This window comes from Argopecten irradians, chromosome 9 (assembly GCF_041381155.1).
Source record: "Argopecten irradians isolate NY chromosome 9, Ai_NY, whole genome shotgun sequence".
NCBI lineage: Eukaryota > Metazoa > Mollusca > Bivalvia > Pectinida > Pectinidae > Argopecten > Argopecten irradians.
Window position 1 is genome coordinate 2,717,891 of NC_091142.1, and position 27,195 is coordinate 2,745,085.

Below are 27,195 nucleotides of genomic sequence, written 5' to 3' on the forward strand. Positions count from 1 at the left end.
ATTTCATCGTTTCATCAACATTGTGCATGAGTTTTCTCATGTGTTTTAGCCAAATTTATTTTATCCCATGCAAACCTTTTTTTTTATCAAATTAACGTTTACAATCTGTGTTTTAGTCCTTACTTGCTTTTTCTTACCCTGAACTTTTATCCTGATATTAATGCATGACTTGTAGTTTGGCCCTAAATGACCTTAGTTGTCGATGGGCCGTAAAACTCAAACAAACAAACAAACAAACAAATCGTTCAAGGTCACGAGGGTCAAATAGGCTAAAATCTTTAAACAACTTCTTGTGAATAACTAAGAGGCATAGAGACCTGATATTAGGCCTGTGGCATGCTGGAATGAAGGGCTACCAAGTTTGTTCAAATAAATTACATTGACCTTCATTCAAGGTCACGAGGGTCAAATAGGCTAAAATCTTTAAACAACTTCTTCTCAAGAACCAGAAGGCCCAGGGTACTGATATTTGCCCTGTAGGATGCTGGGATGAAGGGCTACCAAGTTTGTTCAAATAAATGACATTGACCTTCATTCAAGGTCACGAGGGTCAAATAGGCTAAAATCTTTAAACAACTTCTTCTCAAGAACCAGAAGGCCCAGGGTACTGATATTGGGCCTGTGACATGCTTGGATGAAGGGCTACCAAGTTTGTTCAAATGAATGACCTTGACCTTCAATCAAGATCACAGGGGTCAAAAAGGCCAAAATCTTTAAACAACTTCTTCTCAAGAACCAGAAGGCCCAGGGTACTGATATTTGCCCTGTAGGATGCTGGGATGAAGGGCTACCAAGTTTGTTCAAATAAATGACCTTGACCTTCATTCAAGGTCACACTGGTCAAATGGGCTAAAATCCTTTAAATAACTTCTTGTGAATAACTAAGAGGCCTAGAGACCTGATATTAGGCCTGTGGCATGCTGGAATGAAGGGCTACCAAGTTTGTTCAAATAAATGACATTGACCTTCATTCAAGGTCACGAGGGTCAAATAGGCTAAAATCCTTTAAATAACTTCTTGTGAATAACTAAGAGGCCTATAGACCTGATATTAGGCCTGTGGGATGAAGGGCTACCAAGTTTGTTCAAATAAATGACATTGACCTTCATTCAAGGTCACGAGGGTCAAATAGGCTAAAATCTTTAAACAACTTCTTGTGAATAACTAAGAGGCCTAGAGACCTGATATTAGGCCTGTGGCATGCTGGAATGAAGGGCTACCAAGTTTGTTCAAATAAATTACATTGACCTTCATTCAAGGTCACGAGGGTCAAATAGGCTAAAATCTTTAAACAACTTCTTCTCAAGAACCAGAAGGCCCAGGGTACTGATATTTGCCCTGTAGGATGCTGGGATGAAGGGCTACCAAGTTTGTTCAAATAAATGACCTTGACCTTCATTCAAGGTCACGAGGGTCAAAAAGGCTAAAATCTTTAAACAACTTCTTCTCAAGAACCAGAAGGCCCAGGGTACTGATATTTGCCCTGTAGGATGCTGGGATGAAGGGCTACCAAGTTTGTTCAAATAAATGACCTTGACCTTCACGAGGGTCAAATAGGCTAAAATCTTTAAACGACTTCTTCTCAAGAACCAGAAGGCCCAGGGTACTGATATTGGGACTGTGACATGCTTGGATGAAGGGCTACCAAGTTTGTTCAAATGAATGACCTTAACCTTCATTCAAGGTCACGGGGGTCAAAAAGGCTAAAATTTTTAAACGACTTCTTCTCAAGAACCAGAAGGCCCAGGGTACTGATATTTGGCCTGTAGGATGCTGGGATGAAGGGCTACCAAGTTAGTTCAAATAAATGACCTTGACCTTCATTCAAGGTCACAGGGTTCAAATAGGCTAAAATCATTTAAACAAATTCTTGTGAATAACTATGAGGCCTAGAGACCTGATATTAGGCCTGTGGCATGCTGGGATGAAGGGCTACCAAGTTTGTCCAAATGAATGACCTTGATCTTCATTCAAGGTCACAGGGGTCAAATAGGCTAAAAGTTTTAAATGAATTCTTCTTAAGAACCAGAAGGCCCAGGGTACTGATATTGGGCATGTAGCATGCTGGGATGAAGGACTACCAAGTTTGTTCAAATGAATTACCTTGACCTTCAATCAAGGTCACAGTGGTCAAATAGGCTAAAATCTTTAAACGGTTATGTTGTATTGTACTAATAGTCAGATGACCGTTAAGGCCCATGGGCCTCTTGTTGACAATTGAAGTTTGTTAGTGTTATATATCTCAGAAAGTACTGAAAAGATCTTTCTCAAATTTCATATGTAGTAATATGTAGTAAAAATTTGAAAGCAGAGAAAAGATCCCTCTTTCTATTGTCAGACGTAGATCATTCTTTGGTGGGCGCCAAGATCCCTCTGGGATCTCTTGTTTTTCTAGTGGTTTCTCTCAAAAATCCAGAAGCATGGGGACCATACACATGTAGTTTTGCATGCTAACATGAAGGTCCACCTCTATCATGTTGGGATTAAGGGGTTCAAATTCTGTTAAAAATAATAAACTTGGTCAAATAGTGGAAAGGTACACAAAGAGCTTAAGTTAAAAAGATTCCAACTTATGTGGAAAAGATTTTTGTGTGACTTCAGTTAAAAGTTGATGACGCATAAAAACTTTTTGAAATCTTTTCAGCTTAATCTAGAATCTTTTTAACTTACAGTAAACAACTTTTTTAATTAAGCTTTATCTGAATCTGAACCTGGTTAGGAATTAAATATCTAAACGACTTGACATAAGTTCACATTTCTTAAGATGCTGCACCCCTGATAAAAGTTATCTGCATGTCAGTAGTCATTGCGTTTTGATTTCTTTACGAAAGTAAAATTAGTTATCACACTTAATTCTAATTAGCTTTTTCTTAAACAAGCGTGTTTCGGGAATAACTTTAATCGTATATGTCAGATAGCTGTAGATTTAAGACGTTTAAACTGTGCGATAAAATAATAAAATACAAAAAAAAATAGCAAATGTGCTTTTAAGATTTTGGCGAAAATAACGAAGACTGGATCTAAACGAATACAACAATAAAATCCACTTACCGTGACGTTTCTAACGTTTTTTTTTTATTTTGTTTGATTTATCTATCTATATTCAGTACTGCAGGCTGATGTTACTGGAGGTAAATACCACTAAAAATACCTCTTTCAGAAAGCATGAAACACTCTTATTTGGCTTTTCATCAAATGGTGGGCTATTCAAATCGCTTTTCGTCCATGGTCCGTCCTTCCATCTGTTAACAATTCTTGTTATCGCTATTTCTCAGAAAGTACTGAAGGGTTCTGTCTCAAATTTCATACATAAGTTCCCCTAGGGCCCTCAACAAGATGGCCGCCAGGCAGCCATCTTGGATTTTGATAGTAAAATTTTGTTATCGTTATTTCTCAGAAAGTGCTGAAGGGATCTGTCTCATATTTCATATGAAGGTTTCCCTAGGGCCCTAGTTGTGCTTTTTGGCGAGGGTCACCTCGCCATTGTGATCGTGGTTGCAAAATTCTCTTACAGTCAATTTCCTCAATATGATTGGCTTAGAAATTGCTCGCAGATACTGGCGCTCCTAGCGGCAGTGTATTCAACAACTTTGATTTTACCGGGAATTTTAAATAGCAAATTTTGAATGTGAAAGTTACTGAAATAAGCGTATCTGTAACGTTGAAATAGGAATAGTATATTACGGCTTTCATATCCTTACTATATACACTATCCAAAAGATCTTCTGTTCGAAAATGTTCACATGAATTGTTTACAAAGTATCTAGACTTTTCGTCCCCAAAATGGTGTTTACAATGAATGACGACGTTTCGTCCCAAAAATGCTTCGCTCCGAAGCTGGTTCCCCCCAGACGTTTACTCCCTATTTGTGACAGTTATCCCGCAACGGAAACAAATGATATCGATACTTCACCTCGAACATCAAAATTGATACCATAACGAATTTTGTAATTTGAATCAAATTTGTCTCGGAGCAAATACATTTCATGGCGAAATGGAGATGCATTTATCACGGCTGTGTTCAGGATGACATGGACGTAAAACTACAATTGAAGAAAGACAACTCTAACAAAATTTTGGACAAACTTGGTCTACTGATAATTTTGTAAACTAACAGCAGTTAATAAGGTATGAATATTTATCACATCCATAATTATCGATAATTTCATAAGCACATGTATAGATATCGGATTATATCTATATACTAAAGCACGTTCAGAGATTATCACTAAACCATACATGTACTTTTAAAACAGCACTTAAAAAGCTGTTTCAATCTGTAACAGATGTAGAGAAATTAATTGTTAATTGTTTAGCAAATATCCTGAGTTATATTTTACCAAAAAGCATCAGAGATTAGCAATTAAAACTTACATAAACATATTCCCGACTCTCACTTGCATTGTGTGATCACTCGAGCGGAACCAATCTCTACCACCTGGCACAGTCTTACAAATGCAATCGCACAAAAGCCCACATGATCACTGTTTTTACTGCGATTACATCTTATGTAAGTTTTTTTTAAACTTTTTGCTCAACAAAATAGACTTTACGCTTTTCATGATCAGCACCATCATTTTCTGTATAACTTATTAATTGACCGCTGTACCCATGCATACGTGTGTAAATTTATACTTCTTTGTGCACATTATATAACAAATGCTATATTACAATCAATTTATGAAGGACAAAACTCTTACATGTAAGAACAGGAGGACTGAAGAACAGCGGGAATTAAACTTCAATAATATTTCCTCTATGCTGGTATTGCTATTTATGATTAAAATGTTTAATTATATGATATTAGCCTTTTCAGTAATTACTCTGTTAATACATTTATTGTTTCCTTATGTTTTACAGAATGTCAGCATGCATGTGTCATTTCAACTGGAAACAGTCTAGGAAAAGAATTGTGTGAACAAAAAGAAATAATTTTCAAATGTGGAAGCTTAATATTGAAATCATTTTCAATCCGAAAATAATTACTATAATCATCTTCAAATTCCTTATTGTGAATTTAACCGTAATATGATTTAAAGTGTACACGGAATGGTTTGGTATATAAGGCTTAATAAATGTGTCATTGTATAAAATTTAGAATGGAGAAAGTACGAGTTTCATAGCGAATACGGTATTAGAGATAACGCGACTTTTCTCTAGAATACACCTGAAGCCCCAAGCCATTGACCCCGATTCGGGACCCCTGACCTGTGACGTCACGAGGACAACGGGACCTACTCTACTCGCATAAGATAGAGTGGCGATTTTCTGTGTCTGCCATCTAATATAAACTATCTGTTTGTAAATATCGATTTTTACAGACACAAGTACCTGTGTACATGTCCGATACCTATTTAATATTATCCTCAATCACAGATATGAGTTTGTAATACGCTTGAAAATAGGGATTTATACCATGCATATATTGATGTACCTGTCGTAGATAAATGAACATTTCTGCGCGATTTCTGCACAATTATACACAATATAATGTTTATAATAATCCACGTACGTTGCAAATCTACGGTATTTGGAACCACATATACATGAATATTATGTAAAGGATTCGGGACTATGTTATCCAAAACCCGACTCGGGTCGTTGTACTGGTCAAACCTGCTTTACAAATTTCTGACTTTTTCATATAACCTACCCATACGAATTAAGTTATGATTCTAAACAGAATTTTTTGCATATATGTAAATTCATCTACTTATTGCGTTTTATCTGAAATCGATCCATTTTTTGACGAAATACATTCAGCTTTCATATAATACAATACATCCGACGACTTGTTGATATTTCGCTCAAGTTCATTTATTAGTGTCTTTAATTGAAAAAATAAATCATGCAGGAGTCAGACAAAAAAAGACTGAAGATGTCTAAGTCTGATTCAAGTTGCAGATATCAAGTACAAAACAAAATCAGAACGTCCGAATAGCCAATGTCGTGCTGCGTTTATCTCTTTACCTGTATACTGCAGTAACTATAACGCGTGGTCTACCGAGACTAATGAGGGGGCTAATAACCAGATTACATTGTACGTAAGAAAGGTGTTTAGTGACCTGTCACGCTTCGTTGATTAGCTCACGTCAGGTGTCAAAAGTAAGATCACAGGTAAGTTAGCAATGGACCATCATTAAATTGTTGTATTATGTCATATTTGTTTACACTTATAAATCCTTGGTTTACAGTAAAATATACCGTTCGAACATAACATATAACAAGTGTATAAATCACTAGATGTATACATAATTGTATATTTCAGAATGACCAATGTATACATTTGTCTCGTATATATATTTCTAGTTATATGTTTATGTATTTTTGTAACAGAAACTACAAAATTATTTACAAAGGGCATGTCGAGAAAGAACAATGCAAATATGATGCACAATGTCAGAATTTTGATATTTCTGGTAGTTGCTAGATTTTGGATATCCAATTCTTTGTGAATTTCGGTCAATATCGATCATTATATAATACTAATAATGATAATCTATATGACCAATAAATGTACTGTTGAATATTGTTGAAATAACATATGTTCTCATGCATGTACATGTACATGTAGCTATAAAAGGAAGATAGACTCGTTACAGCTATTAATGAATTATGTATTTTAAATTCAATTTCTCAAGTTGCTTATTTTTTTTTATTTACTCCCCTAACCAATTTATGTCTGTGATATTTACGTGTATTGAACTATGAAATACATTTAACACCTTTTCTTTTTGTTATTCTGATTCTTGAAATCTTTAGGCCAAGTGAAGTTTTATTTATACAGAAACATATTCAAATGGATAATTATATGACCATCATTTTTCGAATTCGTCTCTTTTTATATGACATTATGAAAATTGAATATTCCCAAGGTTTGATAATTTAGTAAGCTGTTAAAACAGAGATAAGATCTCTACTTAAAAGTTTTTACACAAGGTACACCTGGCTTATACCAGAAACATAAATAACTTATAATTTCCGCTAATCTACTTATGTATTTAGCATGATTTCAGTTGCAATATTTCCTATTTTTTATATAATTAAATCGTCACCATAACTTTATACTGTATATATATATCTGTAAAATTCTCGTAACCCCATTTTAGGAATACATATATGTCCACCTTTGTGCTATAACCCCACTACCAAACACCTCACTGCCGTTGTCCTCGTGACGTCACATCCGGTTATTCCCCAAATCAGCGTGAGCGGCCGATTCCCTGATTAGCAGTTGATATACAGGTAAAAATCGAGCACTTCGGAGGGCGGTATCTCGGTACTGAAGCGGCCGATTTTGATGCGGTTTTCAACATTCTTGTCAGGAGATCAAACAGAATAACATATCTAAATATCATTTTCCATTCCGTGTACACTTTAAGCATATACCTGATATTTGTTTATATTCTATGACATGTACATGCTTGAAATGAAATGAATTAAAACACAATATGACATTAGCTGTTTATATTTTTTGTCAAAAACATGTTAAACTTATCATTCTTAACACACTAATCATCACCTTCGAGACAATTTAATGAAAATCAATTAAACATTAATTTGTATAACACAGGTCGTCTTATGTTTTCCCCGCCTTGACTATCAATGTTCCCTGATCACTCTGAAAGTATTGATTTTACCTTTTTTTTTTGGTCACCACATGAACTGCCTTTACATCAATCACACCAATGAGACATACATTTACTGCATTCATTATAACACTGTAAGGCAATTCGGCAAGATCAGCGAACATTGTTGATTTACCTTGAATATCTACATGCACAGTATGGTACCGTAACAGGAGAGGAGAAAATGTAGCGGCCAGACCGGGATTCGATCCCGGGACTCTCCGAACACTAGCCGAGTGCTCTACCGACTGAATTACCTGATCATCGATAATCGACCCAGTCCAGTCCCGCTACACTCCTCCCTCCTTTTTTGAAGACATACAAGACCCTTTCAAACACCACAACCGTTGGTTAGTAAGTTTGGTGCCAATTCTGTAACAGGAGAGAAGAAAATGTAGTTCTTCCGACTGAGCTACCTAATCACCGATAATCAACCCAGTCTGATCCCGCTACAAATATTTATCTGGTTATTTTATCTCCCTTCCTATTTTCTATAAAAGTGGTAGTTTCTGCTCCTGCTTAGCGCTCAGCATAACGGGAGTGGGACGACTGGTTTGCTCGTTGTCAGTATAATGTGACCGGGTGGGATGTGTTGCCTGGTGCCTTCGGCGGCATGCTTCAGTGATATAGCACTATAAAAAGGGCAACAGTTCCACTATACAAGAAGACACAACACGAATATACCGCAGTCTTCCAAAACACGCACCTCGCACGACATACACGCAACACACCGCATACATGGGAGGCCGTCCTTACATGACCATAGCTGTTAATAGGACATTAATTAATCAAACAAACAATCCTATTTTCAATCTACCTTTATGACTTAGAATCTTACCTGGTGGAAAAGAATATTTTGTCTTACAAATCTTGACAAATTATGCACACTGTGATTGTTGCAAGCTAAACTACGTATCCGCTAGCTGATTGCTGTTGATTGTTAATGATCTCAAACACACTAATTACTTATTGTGCCAATTTAAGTAAATATATTCTACTCTTTTCAAATATTCTTGATTACTATTCATGTGTAATATCTCAAAACATTGACATGTGCACGGAGTACGGCGAACCAGACCGCCCATGTTTTGGACATCTGCTAGATATTTCAGTTTCAGGTTACGGTCGCCAATAAAAGAAAACAAACACAATGCGGTTTTCATATGTTATTTCTTCTAGATACAACACTTTTTGTGCAAGTTGTCAAGCATTTATGGGGAATATTTTGCATTGAAATTGTCGCCTTCATACATCGTTTTTTGGGACTCCCTGGACATTGTTTTTCCCCATTTTGTGATGCGCAAAATATATTGATAGTAGATTTTTTAAGCATTTTCAGCCCTAAAAAGTACCTGCGCAAATTATACCAGTTGTTACGGTATATGATATTGGAATGTATCCCAAACTTTTTATCATATTATTTGCCAAAAACATTGTTATGATATCAGAAATATCTGATGGTCTACAACAAATGTTACATGAATTTTAACAATATTGCATAACATGGAAATTAGAACTTAATATCAGATAGATAAAAATTGTGATATTCTCAAGACGTAAATCGGTACAACAACACCAGTTGATGTTATGGAATACAGAATTAGATTTATAAAAATTGTTTACATATCTAGGTACAGAAAATAATGTTAATGGTAGCCTTTTTAAAGAAAGGGAAAAAACCTGCTGAACAAACAATTAAATCGGTGTTTGCTATTTATAAGAAATAAAGGATTGTATCTCTTCCTGTTCATCTTAAACTGAGAATATTTGATTCACTTGTAATGACAGTTTTATTATACTCATCAGAGGTATGGGGATTTGAAAATAAAAAATGTAGAAAAATTCATTTGTAATTTTGTAAAACAATCCTGAAGTTAAGAAAGTGTACAAACAATTTCATGGTCTATGGTGAACTAACAAGTTATCCGGTTTGAATTGAAGTTCGGATACAATGTATATCAATCAACTTGCTGTTTTACAAAAGAATAATTACAAAACTTGTTAAAAGTAGACCAATTGACCAATTTATTAAAAAATCACATGATGATATTGATAAGTCTTCTAGAGGATAGACATGTTCTATATTTAAGACATTTTGGCATAGAAAAGTATGCCTCTTGTCTTTCTCTGCTGCAAAACAATACTTGTTAACTGATACTGTGGTCCCAGGAACTTGATGGCAATAGTTATATATAGAATGGATATTTTCATTAACATCAAATTAACAAGGAAAATGCTAAAGGTGTTATAAAATCATTTGACATATAACATCATAGGAAATATTAGAATGGGCTTCAAAGATTTTAGTATGTGTCTCTTATTTTACACCTTGGTGTCCAAGGAATCCTCAAAAGTCCAAACTGGAAGGAACACCAGCCAAATTTATTTCTTATTGTACAAAACTACAGTAGTATTGACCTTAGAAATATATTCCTCCTATCATCAAGACCGAGCCATTTAGTACTTTCAGTACTTTGATTGTGATTTGAGACTGATCGATCAACAAGATGGCCGCCAAGGAGCCATCTTGGATTTTGATAGTTGAAGTTTGTTACTGCTATTTCTCAGAAACTACTGAAGCGATCTGTCTCAAATTTTATATGTAGTATGTTTGAAAAAAAAAACTGAAAAGCAGAGAAAAGATCCCTCTTTCCATTTTCAGACATAGATCATTCTTTGGTGGGCGCGAAGATCCCTCTGGGATCGGTTGTAAATATAAAAGTACCGAAACGACTTCCGCAAGTACCGAAACTACTTAGTACCCAAACTACTCGGTACCGAAACGACCTGAATTCCTTGTTTAGTACTGATGACATCAACCACATGTGTTTAGGATGCTGGTAAGTCAAAAACTTACTGTCCACTAATATATAGTAGGTCTTTGACTTACCAGCGTGCTAAACACTTGTGCTTCAACATTAGAAATTGTACTGGACTGCGATTTCCGTCGAAGTTATCAGCTGATTTGTAGAGACAATAGATAAATAATATCGGCATGCTATGAATTACAAATGATCTCTTTCACGAACAATGGAAATTTGCCCACGAACTAATTTGATCAAAACTAAGAATTATAAGTAGCAACATTAATGCAAACCCTTGAAATACGTTTAAAAAATTCAAAAGGTCCCAGGGGTCTGTGCTATTGCCAAAATAAAATTGCCCTGTAGAGGTGTACGACAGGGTTCCCTTTTTGATCCAAAACATGTAAAAATAACACTTAGCTTTAATACAATTGGTTCGTGGGCAAATTTCCATTGTTTGAAAGAAGTCCTTTGTTTATTTTGACCAGTGGTTTCTCGACTTTCTTTGTATGTATGGTAAAAAGATATTTTGTTATAATGAGGTAAAAACGGTATAAAGGTAGTACAATAATAATCCGAAATAAACGCACCGCATAGCTGATCTATGTGTGTGTGTGTGTGTCTGGCGTCGCCACCATCGACGTGGTACCTCACTCCTGTGGCGGTAGGGTTTATAAAGTTACTCGTTTATATGTCATATAAGTACAACATGAACGCCGCCGTATGTTAAAATAGCACTTTATGGAAAACAACATGGTAATAAATAACAATAAATAAAGCCTGATCCGGAATCCAGAGCAACTACTCGATGAAGAGGACTAGTTCTTCTTTAGTAGGTAAAGTCCAGCACCAGCCATGGCGAGAGCTGAAAGAAAAATGAATCAATTAACATTGTAATCATACAAATGTAGATGACGCTTATAAATCCTTGGTGAATATGAAGGATAGGGATAGTCTACCCGAGGGTCATCAAATGTAAAATCCGAGTCTTGCCGAGGCTTTTGCAACATTTTGTGATCCCGAGGGTAGAATATCACAATCCTTCATATCTACATGCTAAAGAGAGTATTTTTCTCATACCTCGACGTCTTATTGATTTTTTTTCTTCAATTATTATACTTCATAATTTGGAAATCAGTTCGAAAACACCGCGACTGCAAGCCATTTATCCATACATAAAAATTGCATGATATTGCCAACGCAAACCCGTTGTTTTCATCTTTAACAGTAAAACCATCCTAGTTTATGAAAAAACGTTGAAATTTCACCGAGAAAATAGTAATTTTGTTGACGCCATGACGTCACGAAGACAGCCTCAGGCGACATGAGTGTATTGCATGAGACCAGTCAGTATTATACCCGTAGACATTAATGAGAGAAAATAAAATATGATATGGAATAGCGAGTTCACTCCTAATCATCGACCCCTATTATTAAGATATATCACCAGAATTTAGTCACTACTTACATTTCCAATTCTTTTTGACAAACTCTCCTCCTCTGGCCACTAGATAATCCAAAGTCTCTGGTACACTTGGTCTGGGGTCCACATAATAGGGGTCGAAAGCCCCGGAGAATCCCATTGAACTGCCTCCGTACCCATGGTAGGGAACGGGCATCACTGGCAGGCCAGCTCCTCCAACTTTAGGCCCACTGTTCCCGTAACCATTGAAACCTTTACCGCCTATTTTATGGTGAATTGTTTTCTTTGGGCTGAAAATCTGTGCCTTGGGAGCTTGGTACTGGAAATAGTTTCCCGCTAAATTAATGTTATTGGGATAGAGGCCAATAGCGCCATGTCGGTGTAGAGAGGGCTCGTTCTGCCAAAACTGTTTCCCGCCATAACCATCACCGTATACTGCCAAACATAGACAAGCACATACTACAGACACTAAAACGTTCTTCATCCTGTCCTATAAAACTAGTAGGGTGCGGTTATATGTAGTGGTGCCGAGCCGAGCCAACTTGCTGATGTCGACATTTCCGAATCTCTATTTATAGGGGTTCGGTAGACAGGTGTTGGCCAATGAAATCGAGGATATATGTGAATCATTACTTCAACGGAAATACAAACGGGCGTGAATGACGCATTGGCACTACCTTCGATCACCGGAAATGAACTTCGTGAAATTATGTCAGCTTTTATAAAAAGATGTTTGGAATCATTATTCATATATTCTAATTGATACTCAACTTGTACGTTTTCAAACTTGAATTGTATTGCATTTCGGGAAATATCAAAATGTATTCTTCTTATTCATGTTACGTTATGCAGTTAAAAAGCAAGTCTTAGGGAGGTCAAGCTAACAGTGCTTCAGTTTATTAGTCAGAGGTGTATATTAGTATATATAGTAAGTTTCTCACGCCGTGTTACCACATATCTACACACTCACCCCCGGGCCAACCGACTGAGTAGTCACCTGTCAATCACACTTTGCCAATCAGAGTTCAGAAATACACGTAAATCGTCACAGAAATGTTATGCGTTAATTTCGGTGAAAGTTACGCAACTGCATCTCTGACGTCAGATAGTGCATAGTTGTAGTATACCAGTACGTCTAGAGATACATTCAACATCGTACCGGCGTATTTACGCCCAAATTCCGTAATGCGCAAATAAGCTTGATTTTATTATTATTGATTTTATGTGTTGTATTTAAGTTTTGTGTAAATACCATTTATAAAGTTTATACTGTGTAACTCACTAGTTACCACATATTAGCCAATTATTTTGTATTTATAATGGGTCTTAAATAATTTTGAGAAAGAGATATATTTTCAATAACTTAATTATCGTTCAATTTACCTGATAAATGATGGTATATAAACACAAATGTCCCATCTAAATTAGGAAATACATGTGTTACGTACAATGTATACTACACAGTCTGCAAGCAAAGTGGACTGTACAAACATTGAATCCTTTTCTCGGTTTGGTATATAGCAACCAGAAAAAGCGTATTGTGCTTTTAAGCAATACGTGTACATCCCTAATTAGGTCATCTGCCAAAACCTGTTTCTATATCCTTAAAGATGCTCCACCGCTGACAAATGGTATTTTTTCATTATCAAAAGCAGCAGACGATTTAGTATTTTTATTCAGTTACAAAAGTTACTTACTTTACACCATTACCGCCATTGAAAAGTTTGAGCTTCTAATTTTACTTCAAGTTAAAAATATAAAAAATGATTAATTGCATCCCGAAAAAATTCCGTAGCACTATATTCTATATGGAATGAAGTACTGATTGCGCTTGACCCAAAGGCAAAATAAATTATTTTATATTATTTGTTTGTGTTAATTAGACTGATGCATACACGATTAAACACTAATTATTGTTCAAAAGATGAATATCATTTATGGTCTGTCGGCGGTGGAGCATCTTTAAGCGACTTCGCAACTTGTTATAATTGTACAATTACGGATGTTTTATTTACATGTTATGTTTCAATTTTGTGATTCAATATGAATTGGCCATTTGTAATTATGTTGATACGAGTTCGATATGTCTATTGGGTGAGATTGTCGGTAAGGGGCGCCCCAACCGCTCTTACCCATCTATCACCACAGAACACTAGTATTTTATAACGATAGGAAGACAAATCCTGTTTCAACAATTTCAACCGTCTTTGCATTTTTTTCTCTGATATTTTTCTGATCTTGTATTTGATTGGATTTAAAATTCTTGGCCGGTAATGATCCTCCTCGACTCACAAGAGCAGTCACCTGTGAATCACATATTGCCAATCAGCTCAGTTCTTTATTACTTGGAACAATTTGGTTAATCAGTGGTGCAATTATGTACAGTACAGTGCAGACAATGACATATTAACACACTCACACCTGACGTAGTGTAGAGAGACATCTCACGTGACTACTACAAATAACGCTTAATCAATTCAATTACATGTATTTCTCTCACACCTACACTGAGTGTAATACAGAATGGTCTAAGGTAACTCATGTCACCCGAGGCTGTATTGCATGGCTAGCCATATGCAATAAAGCCTCGTGACGTCATGTAGCGTTAATTAACAAAATTACTATTTTTTAGGTACAATTTTAACATTTTTTTTCAGAAACTAGGATTGATTTACTTTGAAATATACAAACAAAGGAATTGAGTTGAAAATATCACGTATTTTCATGTATGGAGAATTGACTTGCAGTCCCGTTTTCTTTCGAATTGATTTCAAAATGGCAGGAAACCATAGTAAAATTGCAGTAAAACGTCGATGTATGAGACAAAAATACTCTTTCATACGTGAATTTGAGGGATAGGGATATTTTACCCTCGGGATTACAAAATGTTGTTAAACCGGAGGCTGTGTCAACATTTTAGTGACCCCCGGGTAGAATTTCCCTATCCTTCATATCCACGTATGAAAGGGTCAAATATATCAATCAGGAGCACTATATACCATCAAACTTTTTTTTCTTATAAAAATTGTTTTATTAGTTTTCAGCATAATAATACAATTCACAGTACAATAACAATGAGTACAGTACATAGAATGGGCATTTCTTATTGGTACATTGAAAGGACTATATGCACTATGGGCTGTTTTTGGCCCCATCAGAGATAACTTGCTTTTGCAGTATTGCTACGGCCCGGATGACCCACTAATTTAAATGCGATTGACCTCTCATTTGCATGCGATTTTTTCTCTTTTCCTCTTTCTAGAACAAATATGCTGCCATAGTGCAGTTTAATTGTAATAAACAACTTCTGTGGTATTTCATTAAATAGAATAGTTTCAAACATGTCTACAAAAACTATAGCATGAACGTCTATAATTGAAAAAAGTGAGGATAATTTGCATCAGTGGTAGCGATCGGTGGCCTAATTCTCGCCAGTCATTTGCATATATTTATGAAAACATCCGGTTTGGGTAACACTAAATAAAGGAATTGTCAGGACTTTGGTATATAAGTATTTAATTGTACTTTGATGTATACATTCATAATCTATTATATAATGACAATTTTTTTTAATTCATCGTGACGTAAGAAAGATACAAAAGTTGTTTGTTTTTACATGTATTATATTGATAGTCATTTTGGAGAACAGGTACGTTCGTATTGTTATCATGTCATTACGATGGCCCACTAAATTTAACCAAGTCTCACTCAAACAGACGCTTGCTAACTACGTACGCATCAAGCGTCTGGGTGATCTATGCAGAATCTAACAAACACGATAAATTCTGAGTTACGCTGGCTCCTTATCATTTCGCACGGATTGTCAACTAACGAATTCTTTCATTAACGAGGGAATATTTAATACATGGATACAGATACAATGAAATATTGTGACACTCAGCAATAGTGTAAACGGCCGAATGTAAACAAAGACGTCATCACGCAAAGCGGACCTGTGATGTACATGTAAACTTGCAAGTCAAGAGATATTTTCCATTTAATTATCAAGCGTAATAAATGCATTCTCATATCTGAAAAAACACCGAAGAATATTTGAACACTGCATGTTGCAAGCCACCTTGTTAGTAAACTACGGAATTCTTTTCGTATTTGGAGACAGAAGCAGTGAAAATTGTAAGTTTCATTTCGTTTTGCTTCTTTGCCTATCATGCCTATTTTGTAATATGGGTCGGTATATTATTATATGAACTATTTGACAGACATCGGCACATGAAGTGAACTTAGAACATCATGAGTATGTGTGAATTCCTGCTTACATCCATATAATCGACGTTTTATTTTATTACAACGCAACGAAAAAAATTGAATATCACTTTAAATTTGAAGTAGTTTGTTGTTTATATTAGAAGTTGACAAGATTCATTTTTGGTATTATTTTCTAATGCGATGACATCAAATTTAATATTAATGCATAGAGTCAATTTACCAGATTGTCAATATGTCTATAAACATCACAAAGCATGTGTTTATTTGTAGTCAAATTATTATGCCCATCAATCTATCCATTTTAATAAAAAAAAAATGCTGATCAAAATATCTCTTGGAACACTGAAAATCTTACTTCACGTAAGGTTCATCACTTTGTGTTCCCACAAGAATTTCATTTACGCCCTTAGTTCGAACTATAGAAAGTAAGATTTATTAGATAAAAAGTCAATGTTTACTGGGAAAATGCGGACTTGAACGATCCATTGATGAGACATAACCAGTACATTTTTTTTATTGTACGTGGTTTACCGTAACAACCTGTACGTAGTTAATTTGCTTTTATAACTTCTACTAAACGTCCTAATTTATAAATTAAATTGTATGATAATGTGTATTGATACATTTTACTTTATATGTATCAATTCAAATAAACATTACCGTGCGAATGGTTTCTAGTAATTAAGGGCAGTTTTATGTTGCAATAAAAATTACATGTATGTTTCTCATCGCAATAAATATACTGCAGAATAAATAGATCTTTTCTCATATCTCTGTAACACATCATCTAGTTTGTCTGTTGTCTGAATGTAGTGGACATATTACCTGGACACGATGTCCACCTGTAGTGGACACCGTGTTCACACGTAGTGCACTCCGTGTCTACCTGTAGTCTAAATCTTGTGCACTCCGTGTCTACCTGTAGTCTAAACCTCGTGCACTCCGTGTCTACCTGTAGTCTAAACCTCGTGCACTCCGTGTCCACTCGTAGTTCACACCGTGTGCACAATGTGTAACCTTTAGTCTACTACCAACTGTATATTAGAAGTTGACAAGATTCATTTTTGGTATTATTTTCTAATGCGATGACATCATATTTAATATTAATGCATAGAGTCAATTTACCAGATTGTCAATATGTCTATAAACATCACAAAGCATGTGTTTATAATATTTGTAGTCAAAACAATGCATGATATAGATCCATACACAATACGTGCATATGTGTGTAATACACATGTGAATACAGAATTTCTTTAGATAAATAGAAAAATCGTAATGCTTGATTTATTTAAGACAATTAATATCTGGGATTTCGAAATTGGCGGTATGAACTTAAAACATCGATTAAACAGTCACTACATATATAACTTCATGGATTCTGAGAATTTATAATAACACTTACCAATATAAACAATAACCTGTACACTGTAATGCTCAATATTACAGTATTTGGTTTAAAGTAAGTTTTGCTAACAGTAAAAAACATTGTATTTTATCAATGTGTATCAGGTATAGGAGACAAATTAGTTATAATGTTAATATATTTAAAGATTTTCACTATCAAAAAACGGCAGCAGACGATTTAGTATTTTCCTTCAGTTACAAAAGTTATTTACTTTACACCATTAACGCCGTTGAACAGTTTGAGCTTCTAATTTCATTTCAAGTTGAAAATATAAAAGAAAATAATTAATTACATCCCGAAAAAATTCCGTAGCACTGAAGAAAAATACTGAATCGTCTGCTCCTGTTTTTGACAGTGAAATAATACCATTTGTCAGCGGTGGAGCATCTTTAAATAAATATGTATTATTTGTTAATTTTAGGTGTTTAGGTGAAAGTGTGTTTTATTGCATCTGTTGCCATAAACGTTTGTGACAGTCACGTATTTTATCGTGAAACATTCTATGATGAAATTATCAATAAAAGTATGAAGATGGGCGATACATTTGTTGTGTGAGTTCGCAGAAAACATACCCCGGTACATGCATAATTTAAAATGGAACGATGTTATAGTGAAAGAACTATTAGGCGTCATGCAATCAAAATGGCATATAACATTTCCTCAGATGAAGAGTTAGCAGCAAGAACAAGGGATGGTGAAGATACTTTCCCTTTAGATGCAGATAGTCAGGATATAGTCACAAATAATGAAACAATATTGACAGATACAAATATCAGTAATGAAAATAGTGAATTCGAGATTGACGCGAATAATGCGGATTTAGAATTGCCTGGAATAATGATGAATTTAACGACAAGGTTTCCAATGGCGAGGATGATGAGATTCCATTTAAAGAATCTCTACGAGAATGGATCCTTAATAGTGGTACTGCAATGTGCCACACAAACTCGCTTTTAAAGTTGCTCCAGCCATTTATCCCTAACTTACCGAAAGATGGGCGAACACTTTTAGCAACACCCACATCATATAATCTTGATGAGGTTGCGGGCGGAAAGTATTTTCATTTTGGGGTTGCAGAAAATGTAAAGAAATGTATCGAATCAATTCCAGAACTTCTGTCTAGTAACAACCTTCAAATTCAGATAAATATTGATGGCGTTACTCTTTTCAAAAGCAGTGATGATCAATTTTGGCCGATTCTCGCTTTCATTGAAAATAACATTGTAAAAGATCCCTTTATTGTAGGCTTATGGGTAGGGAATTCAAAGCCCAATAACGCTAACGAATATCTCCAGTCGTTTGTTTCTGAAATGAAAGATTTGGAAACGGATGGTATTCTAATTAATCACTCACGTGTTACGGTTAGCATTTCCTGCGTTGTCTGTGATGCTCCCGCAAGAGCATTTGTGAAAATGATAAAATGTCACAGTGGGTATTCTGGATGCGACAAATGGTGTATACGATAATCACAGAATGACATTTCCTGAAATCGATGCTCCTATTCGTACAGATGAAATGTTTTATGGTATGACTGATGAAGATCATCAAAAAAGTGAAACAGTTTTAAAGCAGCTTAATCTAGGGTGAAACAGTTTTAAAGCAGCTTAATCTAGGGTGAAACAGTTTTAAAGCAGCTTAATCTAGGGTGAAACAGTTTTAAAGCAGCTTAATCTAGGGCTAGTTTCTCAGTTTCCATTAGATTATATGCACCTTGTATGTTTGGGAGTAGTGAAAAGACTTATTCTTTTGTGGATTAATGGACCGTTAGAGACTAGATTACAAAGTAGAAATATAAAACTAATATCTGCAAATATTTTGAGAATAAGGCATTTTTTACCAATAGAGTTCGTTAGGAAATGTCGAGAACTTTCAGAAGTAGACCGATGGAAAGCAACAGAATTTCGGACATTTATTTTATATACTGGCCTGTGGTCCTCAAAACCATACTCGATAGCAATATGTTTCGCCATTTCTTAATGCTTCATGTCAGTATAAGTCTTCTGTGTAACACAGAACTTTGCTCCGAGTAATGCGACTATGCTAAGGAAATGCTGCAATTATTTGCAGCATTATACGGCGATCATCTTTTGATATACAATGTCCATTCCTTAATTCATCTTCCTCATGACGTATGGAAATTTGGATGTTTGCAAGACTTCTCTAGTTTCCCATTTGAAAACTTTTTGCAAAGTATTAAGCGCCTTATTCGGAAACCAAGTCATCCATTAGAGTAGATTATACGTATGAAATCAGAGAAATAATGTTCAAAGAAATATGTGTAGAAAGAGCCATAGTAATGGTCCATTACCAGCTAACATTACACGCAGTCAACAATATGAGGAAATTGACATGGAGAAGTTTGTTATATCCATAAAAACACCTGATAACATTATTCAAGCCGACAATAATATATATATTGTAAAAAATGTAGTCATAATCAACAATTATAAAAAAAACTTTGATTTGTAAAAGATTTAAAGTGAACAGTCGGGTAAGGATAGCTGAAGTCGGTAAAAATGGTGTGAATGTATCCTGTATAATTTCTTATGAAATAGAAAAATAAAATCTCTTGTCAAAATCTGTCTGAGTACGAAGAAATTAATTTGAAGTATAGGAATCCTAAAACGTCCTCCCGGCTGACTATGTCCGTGGTTACATTTCAACGCAGCCTCGCTTTAAATGCTTTCAACTTTTCTTTGTTTCAATGGTCAGAAGTGGGAAACGTAAGCAGAACTTGACCGTCGTATTAATATGTGAGAACTTTTGGAAGGCCAATGAACGCATTTAGACTGCTTTTCTTTGCCCGACTATTCACTTTAAGGCTCAAAGATCCTTTTTCTCATATCCTTTGGATTCTGACAAAATGAATATCAAATTTGTTAAAGGCATTGACGACAGTTTGGTACAATTTCCTGTTAATCATATATCAGCCAAAATAGTGTGCATTCCATATAGTGATGGCTATGTTTCTTTCCCGCTTATTCACACAGCATAATGTTTGCCATCGTGGAGTTCACTGGAAGCTTGGAAGTAGATATTGTTCCAACATCTTGGTTTCGTGACGAGAAAACTAAATGTTTATGGCCTCCGCATAAAAACACATCAACGCTGAAAAAAGCTTTTGAAAAGAGGGAGGAACCGAATGAAGAAACATGGAAAAGCCACAAAGTCAGAGTTTTGAAAGAAACTAGTAAGTACAATGTAAATGCAAGATTTTTTTTATTGAAAAAGGTACAAATTTAGGCCTAACTGACAATAAATTTCCTTTAAGAAGGCAATATCTTATTAAGTATTGTTATGTTATTGCAAGATATTCTTGCATAATTTTTATATATACAAATATATATAGTTACAAAACTGAGTTCACGTAGAGTGGTAAAATTCAAAAATCAAAAAGTTCAAAACTTTTACAGCACGTTTTAGTTTGATTTGAAAAGGACAATAACAATACGTCACAAGGAGGAATATTTTCAACATTTTGACAGTCTGTCATTAACAAAGAATTGTTAAGAATTTCCCCGAAACACCTGGATCTTTTTTCCCAAACATTTCCTAAATATTCTCTTCACAAATGTGATTACTCCTTAATCATATTTAATGAAAGAATCTATATTTGCATGTTAACAGAACCATGAGATACAATATATCTTATCTTTCTCATATGCCGTTATAGGTTCCTACGAGAAGGCTAGGTCGAAACTAAGAAAGGCTACTATGACATCGGACCTTAATACCACAGACGATGAGGCTCAGAGAAAACGACTGTAAGTGTTATATAGTCTCTATGGACTTTCGTGGCTAGGAATATTCCAAACTGGGAAAAATACCTTTGGGTATGTTCTAAGCACTACACGTGGATGGATATAATCCTGCAACATAATTATACTTGATTATATTATATTTTGACAATGATTCAAGCTAATTATGTTAAAATAACCGCGGTATAAATCAGCAGTTTTGATGTTATTCCTACCTAATGAGTTAATATTTTCTAATAGAAGTAGAGTCGTGTAATAAAAGTAAGTCCCATAATTATCTTTTGAAGCATTATGATATATCATATCTACAGTTCACGACCACCATCACACCTGTTAAATTCAGAGGAAGAATCGCCAGAAAGAATGACCAGTGGGTCTAAGAAGAAAAGAGGTCCTGGAGTTTGTCCGGAACTTCCTTCGCCTCCAGAGTTCCCAACATTGGAATCTTTATCTGATGATCAGTACACACAAGTCGAAGAAACCTTTGACGTTCAACGTTCGGTATTACCTCGACGCGGAACATCGAATGAAAGTAGCCATGAATGTTCGTCTGTCAGTTCAAATTCATCATCTAGGGGCTCCTCATATAGGAGAGCATCCAGTCCTCAGCATAGACGGACGAATGGACAACCATCAGTATCGACGCTTGGAAGAATGTCTTCCCCTAATGGACAACTGTCCCGCATCTTTTGGACGGGTCTCTTCTCCTAGTTCGTCAATTGGACGATCCCCTTCAAGTAGTAACTCCTCTACAGGTATATATACAAAATCAAACTTAAAGTATTTATGGCTTTAAAAAATCGACCAAGAATGGGAACTTAATCATTCGGCAATATCCGTGTTATTGTGATGAATAGCTAATGTTCATTAATTAATTACTTTAATATTGTGGCTTTGATTAAGTATATCGTCTATACTTTTAAACATTTGAATATCCTTATTGTGTTGTGGTCTCACACTTGACACATATAGTCCGAATAATCCTGATGTTCTATCGTCTTTTGAGCCGATGTAAGGTCTATGTAAAAGACAATCGAACGGCATGATAATTCGGACCGTAGGTTGGCTTAGTGTATATATTTTCAAGTTGGTTCTGTGAGTTTAGTTTTTAAAACAATGAAAGCTTGCAATATGCGTTCCTATTTACAGGAGATAATAACAATCTCCTCCATGAGATCAAAAGCTACGTAAAACAGTGCCACACACTACTTTTGAGAGGGTATTCACAACAAAATGACCCAAGCGAAGGAGTAGAGGACTTAGGTTTGCCACTGAATTGTTTAGAAGATGTAGAACGGACAGAGAACCTTTTGAAGGACAATGCCATGAAAAATACACTGGTGAGGGATCAATGTGCTCTAACTGAAATTTTACATTAATTGTGCAACTTCGTTTAACACTAAAACATAATGTTCTGGTTGTTATAATCAAAATGTTTCTTTTGTTTTCTTAATCATACAACATTTTCTACTAAATTTTATCATAAGCTTTTTCATACATTTTAATGAGTTCATGAGTAGTAGTTATAGTTACAAAATGGGTTAAATAAACTCTGCACCATTGCTTATTAAAGTGTGTCCTTCACTGAGTAAGATATTTAAAAAGCAAGTAAATAAAAAAATATTTTGCAGAAGATTTATAATAAAAATGATCTATAATATATTAAAAGAAAGGTCTATGTCATTTGCAGATCAAGCATCTCTGTAGTTTAGGGGGATTGAACAAAGATGACATCATCAAACGGATGATGGCAGCTGCAGCTACACTGCAAAATGGCCTCGCCATTCAATACAACTGGGTTGGAAGAGGAAGAAAAAGACCATTTTCAAAATTGATGATAGCACGTGTTATTATAGGTTTGTATGCATTTAAATGATAGTTTAGTGTATCATTCTTTTAAAGTTTTGTTTCATTTCACTATGGAATTCTGTATTGTTACATTGACTTTTGTATTGTTCATTGCTTTTAATATCAATGTCGTTTTGTTAAATAGCCAATCTTTTTCTACCTTTTTAATCAGATTCATCTAAACGCCAGGGACTTACATCAGCAGATGCGGAAACCGAGATTAAAACCTGGCGGAAGTATTCTAAAGACAGAGAAGGTGGTCGTATGAGGAGACAGGCAAATACTTCACGAATGGAAGGTGTGTCACATTTAAACTGTGATAGAAGTCTTAACTCTGAAATCCGGTTTGTGGTTTGCAGCATATTTTAATTCACCATTCCACATTTGCTTAATAATTATCAATTAATGACTGCAAACGGATCGTGTGCTATTTTTGATCTCATAATCATATACTTACATTTTACAGAGCCTGTTGCGGATGACAGAAACATCGGAGTAGACAGCAGTGAATAATTGCAGAAGAAAAATATTTCTAAAGATAAATTAAAAGTCGTGAAATGTATTTTTCTGTGTTTGTTATTTTCACGTGCATATGATTATTTACACCTATATTTAACGTTGGAACATCGTTGGAAACAGTTGCAGCATGACGTTGCATCAATGTCTGGCAACGTTATCAAAACGTCGGGATCCGACGTCTATACGTCGATACAATGTCACTTTCCGACGTTGGGCCCACCAAGAGTCATGCATTGGGCCAACGTCGGTCCGACGTGTTGTTGCTAGCTGGGTGTAAGCACGGCTCTCATTGGCTGTCGCTTCAATGTTGGGGCGGAGCTAAAACAGTTTGAAATGTCTGTCGTCGATTACTACACAAAATGATCGGCATCGTAAGCTTCATAATGTAAAAAGGTTACACAAATACATTTTAATTACCTCGTGTATAGACTCTAAATCAGCGCTAATCAGTGAAGTACATATGGGAAGAGCTACTGTTTTAGCGGAGAAGTCAGTCAGAAATTGTACGGAAAAGAAATCACCTGCTTCTGACTAATTATACATGTAACTTTACCGCAAGGTAAGTGAAACCAAATCGGGTACAATGTACTACTGACCATTGTGTCTTGTCAGAATATATTCCGTTAAAACACGGCTTTGACACATACCTGTATGTTAGTAGGGGATGCTATTCCAGCTGTAGGCGTAGATTTTTTTTTAACTTTGTCACCAGTATTTAATCAGAGAGATGCATTTGAATCTAGTGTTGAAAATTTCTCTGCTAAAATCAACCTACATTTTGTAAACTACCGCCGCGCATGCGCCAACGTCCGAGAACATTACCTCGAATATGAATCAAATTAAACTAAAAAATAATTTGGCAATGCATCCAAACCAAGTCTTCAACTAGAATAACATCCCCTACTACATGTAACATCCAGGTTTGTATCAAAACCGTGTTTGATCGGAATATATTCTGATAAGACATAATCTATTGTCAGCCGTACCTGATTTGTTTTTCCACACCAAACGGACCTTGTAGCGGAACAGTCACTCAGAAGGTACAACAGTAGCTAACGTTAGATTCGGCTGTGACATTACATGTAACATTAGAATGGATACAATAGATCTAAACCCAACACATTAATAAAGACGATGAAAAGTTTGATCCATTGGAACAGGGGTAGATACATAACGTTACGCTACAGTAGGACTACTCCCTGAAGTCGAGAGAAATGGCCAATAATTTATGAACAAAACATCCTCAAAACATTCGCGTAATAAGTGAAACAAAACAATTACGAATTTTTAATACAGTGATTGAATGTATACATTTAAAAAAATTAAATAGTACACAACGTGATCAAATACATTGTACAACAGAGTCGGGTATGAACATCAAAGATCCGCTGGCTCCGCCTACTTCTCAATGTTGTCGGCGATCTTGTCAGTCGGGCTGCCGGTACGTTATAATTAGCCAATCAGTGCCTTCGTTACATGCCACCTAAAATCTAACCTACTGCATCAGTTACCTGCAGCCTACTAGATCAGCTACCAGCCAACGTGTCTATCGAGTGAATGAGTGTTAACAGGAACACTTGTTGTAACGGCGCTGTAACACTTCTGGTGACATAGCCCATTGGTTGTTCCCATTAGTTGATGCCTCTATCAAATGTTTTTACAACTGTTTCTGATCTTGTTACCAATACATGTATAAACAGTTGTAAGTAATGTGACATTAACAACAAGTTGCCAATAATGTGTGATTACATGTACGTTAATTTCATATTCTTAACATAATTAAATGGGAAAAACCCTTTAAAACATAACAAACAAAGTATTTATTTTCGTACATAAACATAAAAACCCATCATTGATTTACAAGGTCAAGGGGAGTAACTTGTACATGACAATTTCAAAATTGACTAGGGTACACGAAATTCGGCAGTCCGGAAAATTTGTAATCTGGACGGTTTAGGCTGGTCTCCAGATTATCAAGGGTCCAATATACATGTCAATGTATACAAATAAAACACTGATTTTGAGAATGTTTGTTTTAATATGCTGTTAAGAATTCTCAGTGTCCATTTTATGCATTATATAGAGACAGTATCATACTGAATCTGACTTTGATATGACTTTTCTTCAATATTGCAGCAAAGTATCAAGAACTGCTTATTACTTACTATTAGTACATCACGTGACAGAATACTGGATTCGGATTGGCTACACACATGGCTACTATTTGCAATAGTGCCCGGGCAAGCGGGCACTATTGAAATGGCGCGAAATTGAACGTGAATGTATTGTGACGTCACCATTACATGACGTTGCGCTTCGACCAAGACGTCAAGATGGCGGACAGGTTGTTGTGTACGGGGATGGAAGCAAATGATGTTTTTCTACAGAAGACAGTTCAGTCATGTTCTATATTGATCTACTTTCAATCTTCATGAAGCTGAATCCCGTTCACAGATTTCTGCGACAATTCATATGTTGTACTTTTAATGTAACAACGTGGTGTGGAAATGAAAATAGCGTTGCGAGGTGTCGCCTGACGTGCTTCTGTTACGATGACATGAAAACGGGTCTCATGTTGGATGATGTACTAAACCCATTATGGCCTGGTTGAGAGGGCACTATTGCCTCATAGTATTGTCTCGTGATGACATAGTGCCCTCGCCTTCGGCTCGGGCACTATTCCATCCTTCGACAATACTATGATGCAATAGTGCCCTCTCAACCAGGCCATAATAGATAAATATGCCTGAATACATTGTGTGTATCACAGAAGAGAACTAGAAAAAATAATGTATTGTGATGTTATTTCATGTTTGTATTAAAGTATTTTTGAATAAACATAATTCAAAACAATTCAGTTTTGATTTTGATGCAGTAACCAATTCTTTAAATGAACTTTTGACCCTTAGTTTTTGTCATTTCATTTCTTCTCTTGATAATTATCTAATTAATTGCCTTTTGCCCTTTCCTCCTGTAATAGATCTGTACCACATAGTTCATCGAACAAAAGTACATGTATATTATATGCATTGCACATAGTTCCTTATAAATGAGGTCTGTAAACAACATATGCAGCATAAGCCATGAACTTTGTAAAAATGCCATCAAGGGATATCCATGTGTCAGATTATACTTTCTTCTTAATGGAGTCTTAATGTTTCCCTTGTTGTCATTTTACTGCAGATTGTTATTAGTTGTAGGTCTCCATGGCCTTGTCCTCAAGATCAATTATCAAATATGAGGAGGAATGGTTGTCTGCAATCTTAACAATTTACCCAAAATTAATTAAATGAATACTTGGAAGATAAATAACCCAACTAGATAATGACATGAGACTTGCAAGAAAATACACACCCTAAAATGTTACTAATGACATATTTGCCTTCTTTGAACTAAATTTTTGTTACATCAATGCTTTTTCAGTTCAGTACTTACAGTACTTTGATTTCCTTAATGTAAAATTATAAGATAATATATAAGTTCACGTTTCCTTATATTACCTATACTATACAGATATCCCATAGCAACGGCCTACAGGTAATTACTTTCCCATTTCTCGACAGATTTTCAACTAAGTTTT

General features: G+C 35.5%; 2 protein-coding genes across 2 annotated transcripts; one reads left to right on the forward strand and one right to left on the reverse strand.

The window, feature by feature from the left end:
* Positions 1-11,154: 11,154 nt before the first annotated feature.
* On the reverse strand, positions 11,155-12,411 carry LOC138331092 (uncharacterized). The gene is made up of 2 exons (XM_069278550.1): positions 11,901-12,411; positions 11,155-11,297 (listed from the first exon to the last, which is right to left on the reverse strand). Exons 1-2 carry the CDS (start codon positions 12,337-12,339, stop codon positions 11,251-11,253), a joined length of 486 nt encoding a protein of 161 aa, XP_069134651.1. The 5' UTR covers positions 12,340-12,411; the 3' UTR covers positions 11,155-11,250.
* Positions 12,412-15,629: 3,218 nt separating this feature from the next.
* Positions 15,630-23,658, forward strand: LOC138331093 (uncharacterized). The gene is made up of 9 exons (XM_069278551.1): positions 15,630-15,989; positions 17,912-19,969; positions 20,312-20,680; positions 21,164-21,254; positions 21,560-22,003; positions 22,398-22,588; positions 22,939-23,104; positions 23,269-23,394; positions 23,563-23,658. The coding sequence occupies exons 5-9, from the start codon at positions 21,703-21,705 to the stop codon at positions 23,607-23,609; spliced, it is 831 nt and encodes a 276-aa protein (XP_069134652.1). The 5' UTR covers positions 15,630-15,989; positions 17,912-19,969; positions 20,312-20,680; positions 21,164-21,254; positions 21,560-21,702; the 3' UTR covers positions 23,610-23,658.
* The last annotated feature ends 3,537 nt before the right edge of the window (positions 23,659-27,195 follow it).